Genomic DNA, 13,386 nt, shown 5'->3' on the forward strand with positions numbered 1-13,386 from the left:
ATTCTGAGATAGAGGACACCCTACATGCCCACATTCGAGAGAGTGAATCAACCACAATATTATCCTTGCCATGAGTGTGTGAAATATCAAAGTCATAGTTCTGTAAGGTTGCCACCCATCGCCGTTGCTTAGGAGTCAAAGTAGAGTGAGTCAAGAAGTACTGGAGGACTCGGTGGTCACTTTTTACTTGGAAGCGGCTGCCATACAAATAGTGGTGCCATTTCTTGATGGCATGGAGAATGGCCAATATCTCCTAGTCATATACATTCATTTGCATTTCCTTCTCATCGAGCTTGTGGCTCTCAAATGCAATCACACCATGCTCTTGCAATAACACTGCACCAATACCCTGGCCACTGGCATCACAATGAATGGTAAATAGCTTAGAGAAGTCAGGAAAAACAAGGATGGGGGTTGAAATAAGTGCATCCTTTAACTACTTGAAGCTATGATCCGCAGTGGCATCCCAAAAGAATGACTTTTTTTTCAAGCGATCAGTCAAAGGTGCTACAATGGTGGCATAGTGGTTAATGAAGCGTTTGTAGAATGAAGAGAGACCAAGGAAGCCATTCAAAGAAGTGGTGGTGAAGGGAGTGGGCCAGTCTCTAACACATTGCACCTTCTTCGGGTAAGCCTGTATACCATTTTTGCTCACAATGTGTCCCAAGTACTCCACAGATGTCTGCATGAATATGCATTTGCTTTCCTTAGTAAAGAGTCGATGCTCTCTCAATATGTCAAACACCGTCGGAATGTGTGTCAAGTGCTTCGTGGATGACTTGTTATAAATGAGGATGTCGTCAAAGAAAAAAAGCACAAACTTGAATAGAAAGGGCTGTAGGATTTTGTTCATCAGGCTTTGAAAGGTGGCGGGGGCATTAGTCAACCCAAAAGGCATCATAGAAAATGATAGAGTCCACGATTAGTCTTGAAGGCCATTTTGACCTCATCTCCTACCTGCATACGGATCTAATGGTAGCCAGAATGCAAGTCAATCTTAGTGAAAAAGCATGCCCCTTTCAACTCATCCAGCAAATCATCAATCCGTGGGATGGGATAGTGGTTCGTCACTGTAATTTTGTTCAAATCTTTGTAGTCAATGCACATGCGAAAGGATCCATCTTTCTTTTTAACTAAGAGGACGGGGGATGTATAGGGGGAAGAACTCGGCTCAATGAAACCCATCTCTAACAACTCGTTGATTTGCTTTGCAACCTCTTCGTGCTCACACTTGGAGAGTCTATAGGGGAGTTTATTCACTGGCTTGGAATGGGGCTCTAGGTCAAGTGGATGGTCCACTTGTCTCTTAGGAGGGAGGGATGCTCGAGTAAGTTACTCATGAATATACGTGTGCATCACGTGGGTTCAAAATAAGGTATTTTTAAAATACTATTTTTATACATTTTTTACATATAGAAGGGTGTAATATAAAGGAACACAATATTAATGAGTTTGGGAATCTCCCAATTCCCAATTTTTGGATACTAAAAAGGTGGCACTTGGATAACATGCGCATAAGTTTCTCAAAACCATATGATGTGACCTATCATTGGAAAGCACTTGAAAAATAAAATCTATCAAGCTATAGAGCGCTCAATTTGGAGTTATAGTATTCAAGTTATGACAAATCCAAAGATTTGACCATGTGTCCCAAACTTATGGGAAATTCCCATATTCCCCAATATGGTGTTAAGGGGTTATTTACAGATTGAATAGAAAAGGGTTATATTTCATTTAGAAAAAATTCATAGATAAGGATATTTATAAATAGGCCTTGAACGCACGTGATGTACAGGATATACATATAGTAACTTCCCCGAGGAGGGATGTAGGCATCTGAAATAGGTCATTGTATTCCTCAAGTAAGGCCTACAAGGCTAAATCATGAGATACTACAAAGGACTGATCAGAATTGTCCTGATTTAAATGCAAAACAAAGATATGTGAGCATTTCTTAAACTCCTGGTTGAGTTGTTTTGCTGTAATGAGTTGAAAATCAACATGATCGTGAACTCCCTCTAGGTGGATAAGCTGTCCATGCATCATAAACTCCATGTAAAGCTGAGAGAAGTCCATCACAATCTTCCCCAATTGTTTTAGCCCAATCACAACCCAAGATAATGTCAATGGGGCCCATATCTAGGGTAATCAGGTCAACCAGTGTCACATAATTCTCAGTCAAGCATAAGGGAACTATAGGACATACATGCTTGCTGATTTCTTCTTCTCCATTTGCTACTTGGACCTTCAAGGGGTGGTGTAATGCCATAGGGGTGCATTTCAATCAATCAATGGGGCTGATTTATTGACAAAACTATGAGTGCTTCCACTATCCTCAAGGATAAACACATGCTTCCCATTGATACTGCCTTGGATGCGAAGGGTACTAGGGCTGTGGGAACCCGTCCAAGCATCCAAGGAGATCGAGCAAAGGGAGGTGGGGGGTGGGTGGGATATCAAATCAAGTATTTGTGATGGAGCACCACTCTGGTCAAAGGGAAACCCATCCTGGGGGTCATAGAATTGCTCGTGATCAACATCCTCTGTAGGCTCAGCCTGGTCAATGGGGAGGTCATCCTCCTCAATGTGCCAATCTCCCATGATATACATGCTATGAAATTTGACCTTAGTTGTCTTGTACGAACATTTGGAGACATGATTGGCAGTGTACTTATCTCCACACTTAAAGCATAGACCCTTTTCCTTTCGTTCATTCACAACATCTGGGGGAATGAACCGTTGGTTACTTGATCCTTGGTATGGTGATGCACTGGACTGGTTATTTTCAGCATACATATTTTCAGCATTAGAGCCCAATGTTGTCCCAAAAGTGCCCATTTTTCTTTCAGCATGGAAGGCAGGGTAAGTGGTACTTCGGGGCTGTTATTAGGCATAGAAGTGCCTTGAAAACCACCTCTCTATGGGGCTGATCATGAAGGAATGCAGGGCTGTCCAACACCTTGCTGAAAATGCTCATTCTTGTAGTACTTTCTTGCATATCTCCCAGCCAATTCGATTGCATTAAACAGTGTGGTAGGTTTTTGGGCCATGACATCGTCCGACAGACTTGATTCCAACCCATTGATGTACTTGTGCAATTTAGCATCATCGCTAATGCTCTCCACATACATGGTCAAATTCATGAACTGATTTGTGTATTCACGTATAGAGAGGTTACGTTGGTCAAGAGTGTACCATCGTCTTGCCAACCATTCTTTTTCCATAGGGGACACAAAGACTTGGACCATATGCATTTTAAAATCTTCTCAATCAATGAACTACTGATTGTCTTGGGTGACATAGCGCCGCCATGTGTGGAAAAACCCTTCCAAGTAAAGAGAAGAAAAAAGTATTTTCCAATCATCAGTGCGGGGGTAGATATTGAAGTAGGACTCCAACTTGGATGTCCATTCCTCCAAGTCAGATGGTGATGGGTTTCCTATGCCTGTCCTAGAGTGGTCTCCATCCTGTCCACAGTGACCCTAGTGCACAAAAATGGGCATAAGTTTCAAACTGTAGCTTCGATTGGGGAGGCTTTTGATTAAAACTAGAGGGGACAAAGCCCTCTTTGAGGTGAGCTAGGGTTCACTCCTAGATTTAGAACATAATTTTTTGCAATGGAAAATTTGTGACACTCTTGCAGGACTATGACCAAAAACACTACATGTCCCTTAGTACCAACGTCTTACATGGATAGAGCATAGATCAAGGGCCTGATCAGCCACATCAATAGCATCTTGAGCATATTGAGCATAATCCCAAGCATCATTGTGTACCCATCAGCTCTGCCATTAATGCATAAGTACATTCATTGCCATACATCTCCTTGACTACATATACTTCAAGTGTCATACATGGGTGCCATTAGCATTGTGGGTATCCAAGAGGGATCATTGGGCTCATGGAAGTACCTGCACCTGCATACAAGTATTGGGCTCTGGATCACCGGGAGGTGGGCAAAGTTCCCCCCAGGCCGGATTGTGCACCCCTTTAGGGTGGTAAGGGATGGTCACCTCTCTTTTGTCTTACCACCTCGCCTAGCATTGGCCTTTTTCCTCAGCTGGAGTATACATGGCAGACATTTTTATTAGGCAATTAGCATGAAATGCATTGGAAAGAAGACATTTGGCATTTTCATGAGATGCAAGGAATGACAAAGTTTGGGGTAGGGGTTACCTTGGCAATCCAGTGACTCACTGGCTGCTACTTACCCAATTTACAATGGCTATTATTCATTTCTCATCCAAGATCACAAGACCAAATGGGGGTTAATGTCAGCCATTACAATAAATTTTAAGAAGAGGTATGATGCGTGCACACGAAGAGGATTGAACTATTAAACCTATGTAATCTCGAATCTCTCCGACAATGGATTAAGCTCATCAAGTGGCTAAATTGAGAGATTAAGATCAGGTTGGCATACCTCTTTAGTGCTTGGGAAGACCATTGAAGCATAAATCATCATGGTGCCCGATTGCTCTCTTTATCAAGTCCGGTTGTTGGTTGGGGCATTCGAATGCTCCTACTGATGAAGAAGGCTCCCGTGCTTGTCCCCGAGCTTGAGCTTCAAAGATGGGAAGCTTCAAGTGAAGCTTTCATGGTTGCCCACAAAGCTCCCATGCATGCTGAATTCATATCTTCCTTCAGAGTAGGAGAGGTCAAAAGGGGTTGAGATATCTCTTGATGGCTAAGCTCTAGGGTTATGGGCTGAATCAAGAGCTTGGACTGATTATTAATGGCTGCCCACAGGATGTACATGATCAGGGGGTTCAAGCGGAGTGCCAATGTCGGAGGATTGGGAGGGTTAAATCTTGCTGAGGGGGTTCAGCCCTTACCCCAAGAGGCCAAGAGTGCCAAGGGGAAGGCCAGGAGTAGGAGGAGGCCATGGATATCACCGCATTGATTCACCGATTGTATGGATGTGGTGGCCCTGTAAGTCACTCATCTTTCTTGTTTGTAGTTACTAAGTTTAATTAAAATGCATTATTGTATGATAGACTGATGTGTAGTTGTTTCTTTTTTTGTAGAGTGCATTCAATGCTCCTTTGTGGCGGGACGAGGTTTTAGATGGCGAGGATCTATAGCTCGCCTTTGGATCCCTGGAGCTCACATGCTCTTCTTTTTTAGTCACGTGATCTATGGTCACAAATTTACTACACGCATCGCTATTAGCGTCGCAAAATACGTCGCAAAGTGTCATTATCAGTGTCGCTATTTGCGTCGATATCAATGTCGCATTTACCGATGTAAATAGCAACGCTGATAACGATGCTGATACTGATTGTTCTATGGCATCGCCAATAATGACATTTTTTGCGGCGACAAGGGAAAATTTCTTTATGAAAATTTTCGTCGCTTTAAACGTTGGTATAACGCTTGTATCTTGTAGTGAAGAAGAAATAAAAGAAGATATTGAAGAACACGAATCAATGTGTTTCTTAGTGTTAAAAGGAAAGGGAGAGGATTATTGTTGGTGCCTCCTTCCTCTTTGAGAATGCCTCAACAGTCCCTACATTTCTCCTCATCCTTCTCAAGATCTACAACATTACGGTGTGGCTTTGACAACCATGATGGCCACAATATAGGGAAGATAGGGTTTCTTATAGATTTCATTAACATAATAGATAATGTTTTCTTTTAAAAAAGAATTTACTTTTTCCTTTTTGTGACAAGTGAACAAAAAATAATGAGTAGCTTTAACCTTCACCTCTAACATTACCACCATCTACCCTTCCATCCCCATATTTGCTAATTCTATACTTCTTAATTCCATCCTCCCTAGGATGATAATCCACATTTTTTTCTCTCCCCTCACACATATACCCATAGGAGAGAGTAATTTTAAATAAAGCCCCACCATTTTGACAAGAAATATATCCTCTAAAACAAATCCCTTTTAAAAACATAGCAAAATCAAGCTTCAAATGAAATGCTAATTCTTAAAACCCCTAACACTCTATTCGTAACATTTAAAATGAAAGCACTTTTGCAAAGGCTCAAATGAAAAACCAAACCCAATTCCTTAAGTGTTTCTGAGCTAAGTGATGGAGTCTTCTTTCTTTCCTCTATTGGGATGGAGAAAGTTGTGCTTGTGATCCTTTGTCAAAGACAAAACCCTATCCTTTGAAGATTAATAAAGTTTTTCAGTGTGGGAGTGTGATGGAGGCAGGAGTTCCCTTACTCTGGTGGTCATGGATTTGGAGTCCCATACCCTACCATGGCTAGGCCTTATGATCGAAGTTGTTTTACTAACAATTTTGGAAATGTTTTGTGTTAGACAGTGGTTATTCTTTAACAAGGTTCGCGAGGATGCTTCATATTTCAATGTGGATGGAATATGATGACAGTCAAATGAAGCATAAAAACAAGGCACAAAAGAATCCAAGCATGCATCATATTCTCATTTTTTGTCAAGAGAATAATACTAAATTGTTACAAAATTACTAAAATAATATCCCACATAAGGGGGAGGGGGGGCCACATCTATTAAAGTCAATGGTATGCTTTCAAGTGTTACGTGAATGAGTTTATAAAGGGTAGGAATACTCAAAATTAAGCCAAATGCCTTATAATATCAAATGTATAAAAAAAATTCAAAGAAATAATAAAATACGAAGGGGTGTGCTTTTTGGGGAAGAGGTGGGGTGGAGTGCACGAGTGGTTATGTGCCTCTTTCCCTTCTCTTCTCTCTTCTCTCTCCTCTGTCTTTTGTGTAGAAATTCCTATTTTCCCTTTTGTTTTTGCATAATGATTAAAGCCGTGGATGAAAACGACGAATTTGTTTATTAATAAAAGAGAGATTTATGGTTTCTTTTCAGTTTTGAGATTAATGGCAAAGCCATGCACATAGATTTTGTGTGCTTTGTCCCTGGTTTTGTGGTTGATTATGTTCGTGGGAGGGTTGTTGTTAGATCCTATCTTTGACATCAAGGTTTTTCTTGCTCTAGCTTTAGCTTCTTTGGTACTCATTATGTTTTCTTGGTCTATTTTGAAACTCTTCTCGTTAGATACTAATTATCCTATTAAAATAAAGAATGGGAGTTAGTTATAATAAATTCTAATTTATTTCTCCATCATTTACTCTCACCTTTAGGTTGAGTACACTTGCACTAATTAAAAAGCCATCAAATAAAGTTTACCAAGGACCGCACACTAATGGAGGCTACCTCACATCACTATGAATCATTCCACCAAAGTGTGTCAAGAAATTTCTTACCCTGCTTGTCTCCACACCTATGTCATTGCTAGTAGTAACCATTTATTGGTGGCATATTGTATTTCAAAAAGTATTTGATAAAATGTCCCACATGACCTTTAAATAAAATTGATCTAAGTTATCATCTTTCTTGATGATAGGTTTATGTGTACATTATGAAATATTAAAAAAATCTTTTGGTGGCAAGGCTAGCTTATAAACTTTAGGGGTGCTGAAATCTTTCTTAAGGCCATCTTATTAATTGAAGGGGTGCTACATAAGAACTAAATCATCAAAATTATGACGCTATTTGCCAATTCTCTACTTGACTTTTATAATAGATTGCCATGAAGCAATCCATTGTTGATGATATACTCAAGTTAATACTAGAACTTCATATTAGCTCGACTGAAATATATGATTACATTAGAGACCAACTTAAGTGAAATAGTGTGGAGCTATCATCAACCTTTCAATCCTTGACTACAACTCATGAGAAAATAAGGTGAGCTCATTTCAACAACTCGTCATCATTAAAAAATAATACATTTGTAAGCATGATTTGGATCCCTATTGCATAAGAACATAATGAATTGAATGTGAACTTGATTGTAGTTGCCTTTACATTCTTTCCACAAATGGATTAATGAAACATGGATCGTAAATATCATATGCTTTTAAATGTGTTGACATTAATTGACGTTAGTTTATGAAGTAGAAAACCTTTACATTCTTTCCACAAATGGATTAATGAAACATGGATCGTAAATATTATATGCTTTTAAATGTGTTGACATTAATTGAGGTTAGTTCATGAAGTAGAAAATATCAAACCAGGATCCAGCGCAGATATTAGCATAGGATAGGACATGAGCAATATATGCCACAACATATGCAAGGGGGAAAAGATAACTATCAAAGAGAGAGAGAGAGAGAGAGAGAGAGAGAGAGAGAGAGAGAGAGAGAGAGAGAGAGAGAGAGAGAGAGAGAGAGAGAGAGAGAGAGAGAGAGAGAGAGAGAGAGAGAGAGAGAGAGAGAGAGAGAGAGAGAGAGAGAGAGAGAGAGCATGATGAAGGGTGTTGAATATGGATGTGGAGACATCTTTCTGTGATAAAATCATTGCATGGCTAGCCTGTTCAAGGAATCAAGGAATCCAATCTTCTAATTGTTTTACTTTTAACTAGCAACATTGCTTATAATATGGGTAAAAGCATTGTTTATGGGACGAAACCCTAAGATGCTTACAAGTGACACCATCGCAAGGGTCATCACTTAAACCATGAACCAAATCAACACCTATTACGATAGCATTTTTTCCTTTTATGCAATGAAATCAGTGGCACTAACACCCCTCTTTTGTTCTAGTGCTAACACTACACCTTTTGTTTCTGATCAAGGAGGAGACCAAGGAGAACATGGAGTTGCAACATCATAAAGGACAAGTATGACCATGTTGACTAGGAGGAGGTGGTCGACAAGTTCATCGTCGAACAATTACATCAATAACAATAATACTACAACAAAAAGGAAAATGAGGTGGCATCAAAATTTGAGGATAATGAAGGAGCTGCCAAATGTGGCAACATTGTGGCAATGAAAGCATATCAACTAGCACATCTAGAGTTGGAGGTGATGGATGGATGATCTAGATGTGAGCTCGATGGTTAATAGCCTACACTAAAAAAATGGATACTTCTTTCTTTTTCTTCACAAAGAATGATATGCATCACATATATACATATTTATTTATTTATATATCTCTCTCCCATTGCAATAGGTTTGGTACGCCTTGATCACTTCATTGAAGAACTCATAATGTTTATGAAATACTCATATTTGCCTTTTATTTTGTCTTGCAAGTGGCTATTTGGTGAGTACAACCTTTGGTGTGTATAGACTTCAATTCTCTCCAAGCATCCTTAAAAAGCAACATTGCTCCATTGTCAAATTGTGTGTCAATTAATCTCCTAGGCTATATTTGTGTTTCATGATAAGATCCTTTTTTGTTTTTGTACTGGTTCTTTCTAATAAGATAGATATGTGTGGTACAACCAACGTCCACCAAGACAATGGGTCAACAAAACCATGTAGGACACACACGCGCATGCCTGTGCGCGCTCATGTGCACATGCTATAGTGAGTATATTGCAACAAAGAGACTCACAAAGGGAAGAAATGTAAAGCAAACAATAATTTATTAGGTTTCACTTGCATTTGACTTTATACATAACAAATGTCTTTGATCAATAGTATCAAAACACACAAAGAAAAATGAGAAGTAATAATTAGGATTTGTGGTATAATTAATGGGGAAGGAGTTTAGAGAGAGAAGGGCACAAAGAAGGGGGGGGGGGAGGTTAACACCGTTGCTTTACATGGTCCTAGCACATAGTGTTAATTATTGTCAAATTGAAACTCAAAGTAAGAAGTATATCCTAATAAGCCATGTAGTAGATCAAACTAGGACAATTAAAAAGTTACAAAATAGTTTGATCTTATGTTTAGAGTGTTGCCGCACATAAAGGCTTCCTGCCCAAAGCATGCAATTTTTAAAGCAAAGTGCGGAGTGGGCATCTGTCATTTGGTATAATAAGCAAACTTCGATAATTGTAACAATTTACTTGCACGTTACATCATATGAAAAAGAATCGGAAGCCTACACCAACATCTGTTTGTCTAGGGGACGTCCTTTTTTGGACGAGACGTATGATGTATACCATCATCCATGTAGGGTATATTATATATATGTCCGACTCTGTAGGATACAATGTAGTGAATCGTGATGGAGAGAGAGAGAGAGAGATGGCCAGCGATGTCCGGGTGGAGAAGCTTAGATGCAGGCACACCATCCATGGGCGGCTGAATATAAATCAACGGCACTAACAAAACTCAGCTGCTGCCTCTGTACTACGTCGCACGCGCCTCGACGAACATTGCTCAGGATTGTCCAGGAGCTCCCAGCTTCCGGGCTAGTGTACTCCTTATCAGGTATTGATCTTTCGTGTTATGTAAATCCGTAGTGGCAATCATACTGTCGATATTGTTGGGCGCGGCTAGCTGCTCGTGCTGATCCAACGTGACTAGGCCTTGAATGTGATCGTAAGAGGGGTTGCAGGTGATATTGTATGAAGAGGCTGGGTATAGCAGGGAGCGCAGCGGCTGCAGGTCCGGGCTGAGGTGGCCGGAGGGCCGGGGGCTGCGCTGGTCCAGCCAGCGCACGACGTCCGCGAAGACGGCGTCGATGTTCGCCTCCCACTCCCCGTAGATAAGCGAGTGCCACATCCCCTCGTACGTCCTCAGCGTCTTGTCAATGCTCCTTGCCACCTCGTACAGCTCCTCGCTAACCCTCGGCTCCGTCACCACATCCGCCCCCCCATGCAGCACCAGGAACGGCAGCGTCACCTGCACAGGACTCGTATACACAGACATGTATCAGCACCGGATATTATTATCACACAGGCACATGTATCAGCACCGGATATTATTATTGATATTATCATGTGCATTTGGTAGGTGTTGCCCTTTGCTACTACTAGTGTTTTCCATTCGTGGTCTTGTCAACACTCAGTCAGTCCTCAGCTTTAACCAGCAGAGAGCTACGCTCTCCACCTTAGTGGCAATTATCTTATGCTAGCGTCTTGCATAGGAGAGGCAAACCCATATAGACAAAATCAAATATTATGACCTTGTTACAGGAACCACCCCATGCCTAGTGATGGTGGAATAGGGAATAGGGGTTCAAGGGACCCCATAAGGAAACTACCTATACCTAGCTACAGTGACGGTCGGATGCGGATAACCATGCCATTGCCTACTACTTAGTGCCCTACAGGCTACAATCCTCATCCCTCACTACAAGCAGGGATGCGAACTTCGAAGTGAAGGGGATACGAATTGTGTGCATGGAGGCCCGAGTCCCAAACCCTCCTTGTAACAAGGTAGATGCAATGTGCATCATGCAAAAACCACAGGCCCATCCCTCGATAACAAGCTAGGTATCTACTATCATGTGACGCTAGGTCCCTTCCCAAAGCTCATGATCATTTTAGATGTTGTCGAATATGTCAAAGATCATTTTAGATTGTCGAATAGGTCAAGTTTCCGTGAGTGTGGCATCATGGCAGGCTTTGGCAGCCCTTTTTCTTTCTTACTCACTAAAAGTATAGCCCTAAGCCACCTTTACTTTCCAACACAAGTAATGACAGGACCCTAACATCCATTCAATTTTGTCGAAACTCAATGCTCATTCATAAAGACGCGTAATTAAAACATAGCCGCACACGTCACGGCATCGACCCTCGTACCTCGTCCAGCCTCGCCTCCATGTCCATGCTCGCCCTCATCAACTCTAACCCTGTTCTTAGCCTTGGCTTATCCTGATAACTATAAGGGTTCGACCGCACCTGCACAGTGCACACACGGGAAGCGCATGAGGCACTCTTCACTGTCGCGTCTCGATGGACTACATGAATTGGATATTTGATAGGGACTCTCTTTGATTTATAATCACCTCTTGTCTCTTGAGAGGGTCCCTGAATCCCGTCTCGATGATGTCCCTGGATGGGACGATCTTCCATGTCGGGATAAAGTTGGCCAGCTTGCTCAGGATGGACACCACCACAGGCGGCGGCTTTAGCTCCTCCGATATCTGCAATTATTCAAGCCGCCAAATTTGCAATACAAGCTTATAACTATAAGTACAGTACCGCGATAATTAGTAGCATAGAAATAGCATTCCATGGCCAAAAGATGTATTTGTGACAGGGGATTTCTCTGATTAAATTATAACCTTGCACATGGGAGCCACCAAGACAGCTCCATTCCAGTCACTGGGCTCTTGTCGGTGGATGAGGAGAGCCACAGTTCCACCCATTGATTCTCCAAAGAGGAACCTCGCCTTATCCCGGTACTCCTCTCTCTCTGTTCCCAATATAATTGGAAATTATAATATTAAGTCCGTGTTAGCCTTCCAAATCATGATCACACGACTGTGTATATATACAGCTAGAGATTAGAATTATACATAGATATGCTTGAATATATACACGTACCTCTGATAGTCCGGAAGAAGTCTACGCAGTCTCCCGCCAGATGCCTCAAGTCCGCAATGTAGCATCGCATGCCCTCTGACTTGCCGTGCCCTTCATAATCTATCCCGAACACCGCATACCCTGCCTGCGCAAGCCTTATGCCAGTCCCCCTCATAAACACGCTGCACTCCACGCCATAGCCTAAGTACAGGATAAATCAATAATCCATTCATCGACCGTTTATAGAACATCGTCCTCATATACGACTTCGATAATGGAATGGATAAAATTCAACTGCTGTCATGCCTTGGGCGTCCTCACCATGGCATAGGAAGACGAGAGCTTTAATTTTCTTGCTCGCAGGGAGCCACCGACATGTAAAAAGCTTCAGGCCTCTCGAATTCAACACGTATTCCTGGATTGAAATCAATCATCCAAATTGAGAACGAATCACGTGTATACCCAGCTGGAAGAGAATTAAGCGTCCACAGTACAAGTACATCACCTCTTCGTGCAACACGCTACTTGGTATGGTGGAAGCGGCCTGCAAACGGGAATTAGGACAGCAGATATTAGAGGTTTATAAGTAGAGTACTGAGCAACGATTGTAACAAACAAGCAACAAAACAATTAGGCTAGGAACGAAATCCTAACGAACAGAATTCAGAGGATTATGGAGGAGTGATTCCTATAATTACCATATGTCGAGTGGTCCAAACAAGATGGACGTGCACGAAGTAGTACTTAGGATGGCAGGTAATGTAGAGATTGGATGACAGTTTGGAGAGTAAAGGTACTAAGGTTGAGATTGAGAACAGCTTGTGTGAGAGAGTACGGGTATTGTGGTTGAATGAAAGTGCGGCAGCGAAGAATATTGAGATTGGAAAGAGATTGAAAATCTGCGATTGATTGGAGATATATAGAGATGGTAGCACCTGAGACCCTGGTTGGATTAAAGAGCCTAAAAGCGATTAAGGTCCCGCTGCTACCGCCTGCACATCTAATTGCATTGAGATAGGGAGCAGAATCTAATCGAAGCTTCACTATGGCAGCTATAAGAGGTACTACTAGTGCAAGTTGCAAAGGGAAGACGACCTCTCTCTGTCTCTGTCTCTGCAACTTGTAGTGCTCGAATGAAACGTCCAATATCAGGACAACCAT

General features: G+C 41.6%; 1 protein-coding gene across 1 annotated transcript; it reads right to left on the reverse strand.

Moving 5' to 3' along the window:
- Positions 1-9,670: 9,670 nt before the first annotated feature.
- LOC148028569 (caffeoylshikimate esterase-like) lies at positions 9,671-13,386 on the reverse strand. The gene is made up of 8 exons (XM_087688844.1): positions 12,924-13,386; positions 12,731-12,769; positions 12,547-12,640; positions 12,247-12,426; positions 11,985-12,115; positions 11,706-11,843; positions 11,500-11,598; positions 9,671-10,597 (listed from the first exon to the last, which is right to left on the reverse strand). Exons 1-8 carry the CDS (start codon positions 12,924-12,926, stop codon positions 10,133-10,135), a joined length of 1,149 nt encoding a protein of 382 aa, XP_087544970.1. The 5' UTR covers positions 12,927-13,386; the 3' UTR covers positions 9,671-10,132.

Source organism: Lygodium microphyllum, chromosome 11 (assembly GCF_053477565.2).
Source record: "Lygodium microphyllum isolate KBCC chromosome 11, Lygodium_microphyllum_v1.1.10, whole genome shotgun sequence".
Taxonomy (NCBI): Eukaryota; Viridiplantae; Streptophyta; class Polypodiopsida; order Schizaeales; family Lygodiaceae; genus Lygodium; species Lygodium microphyllum.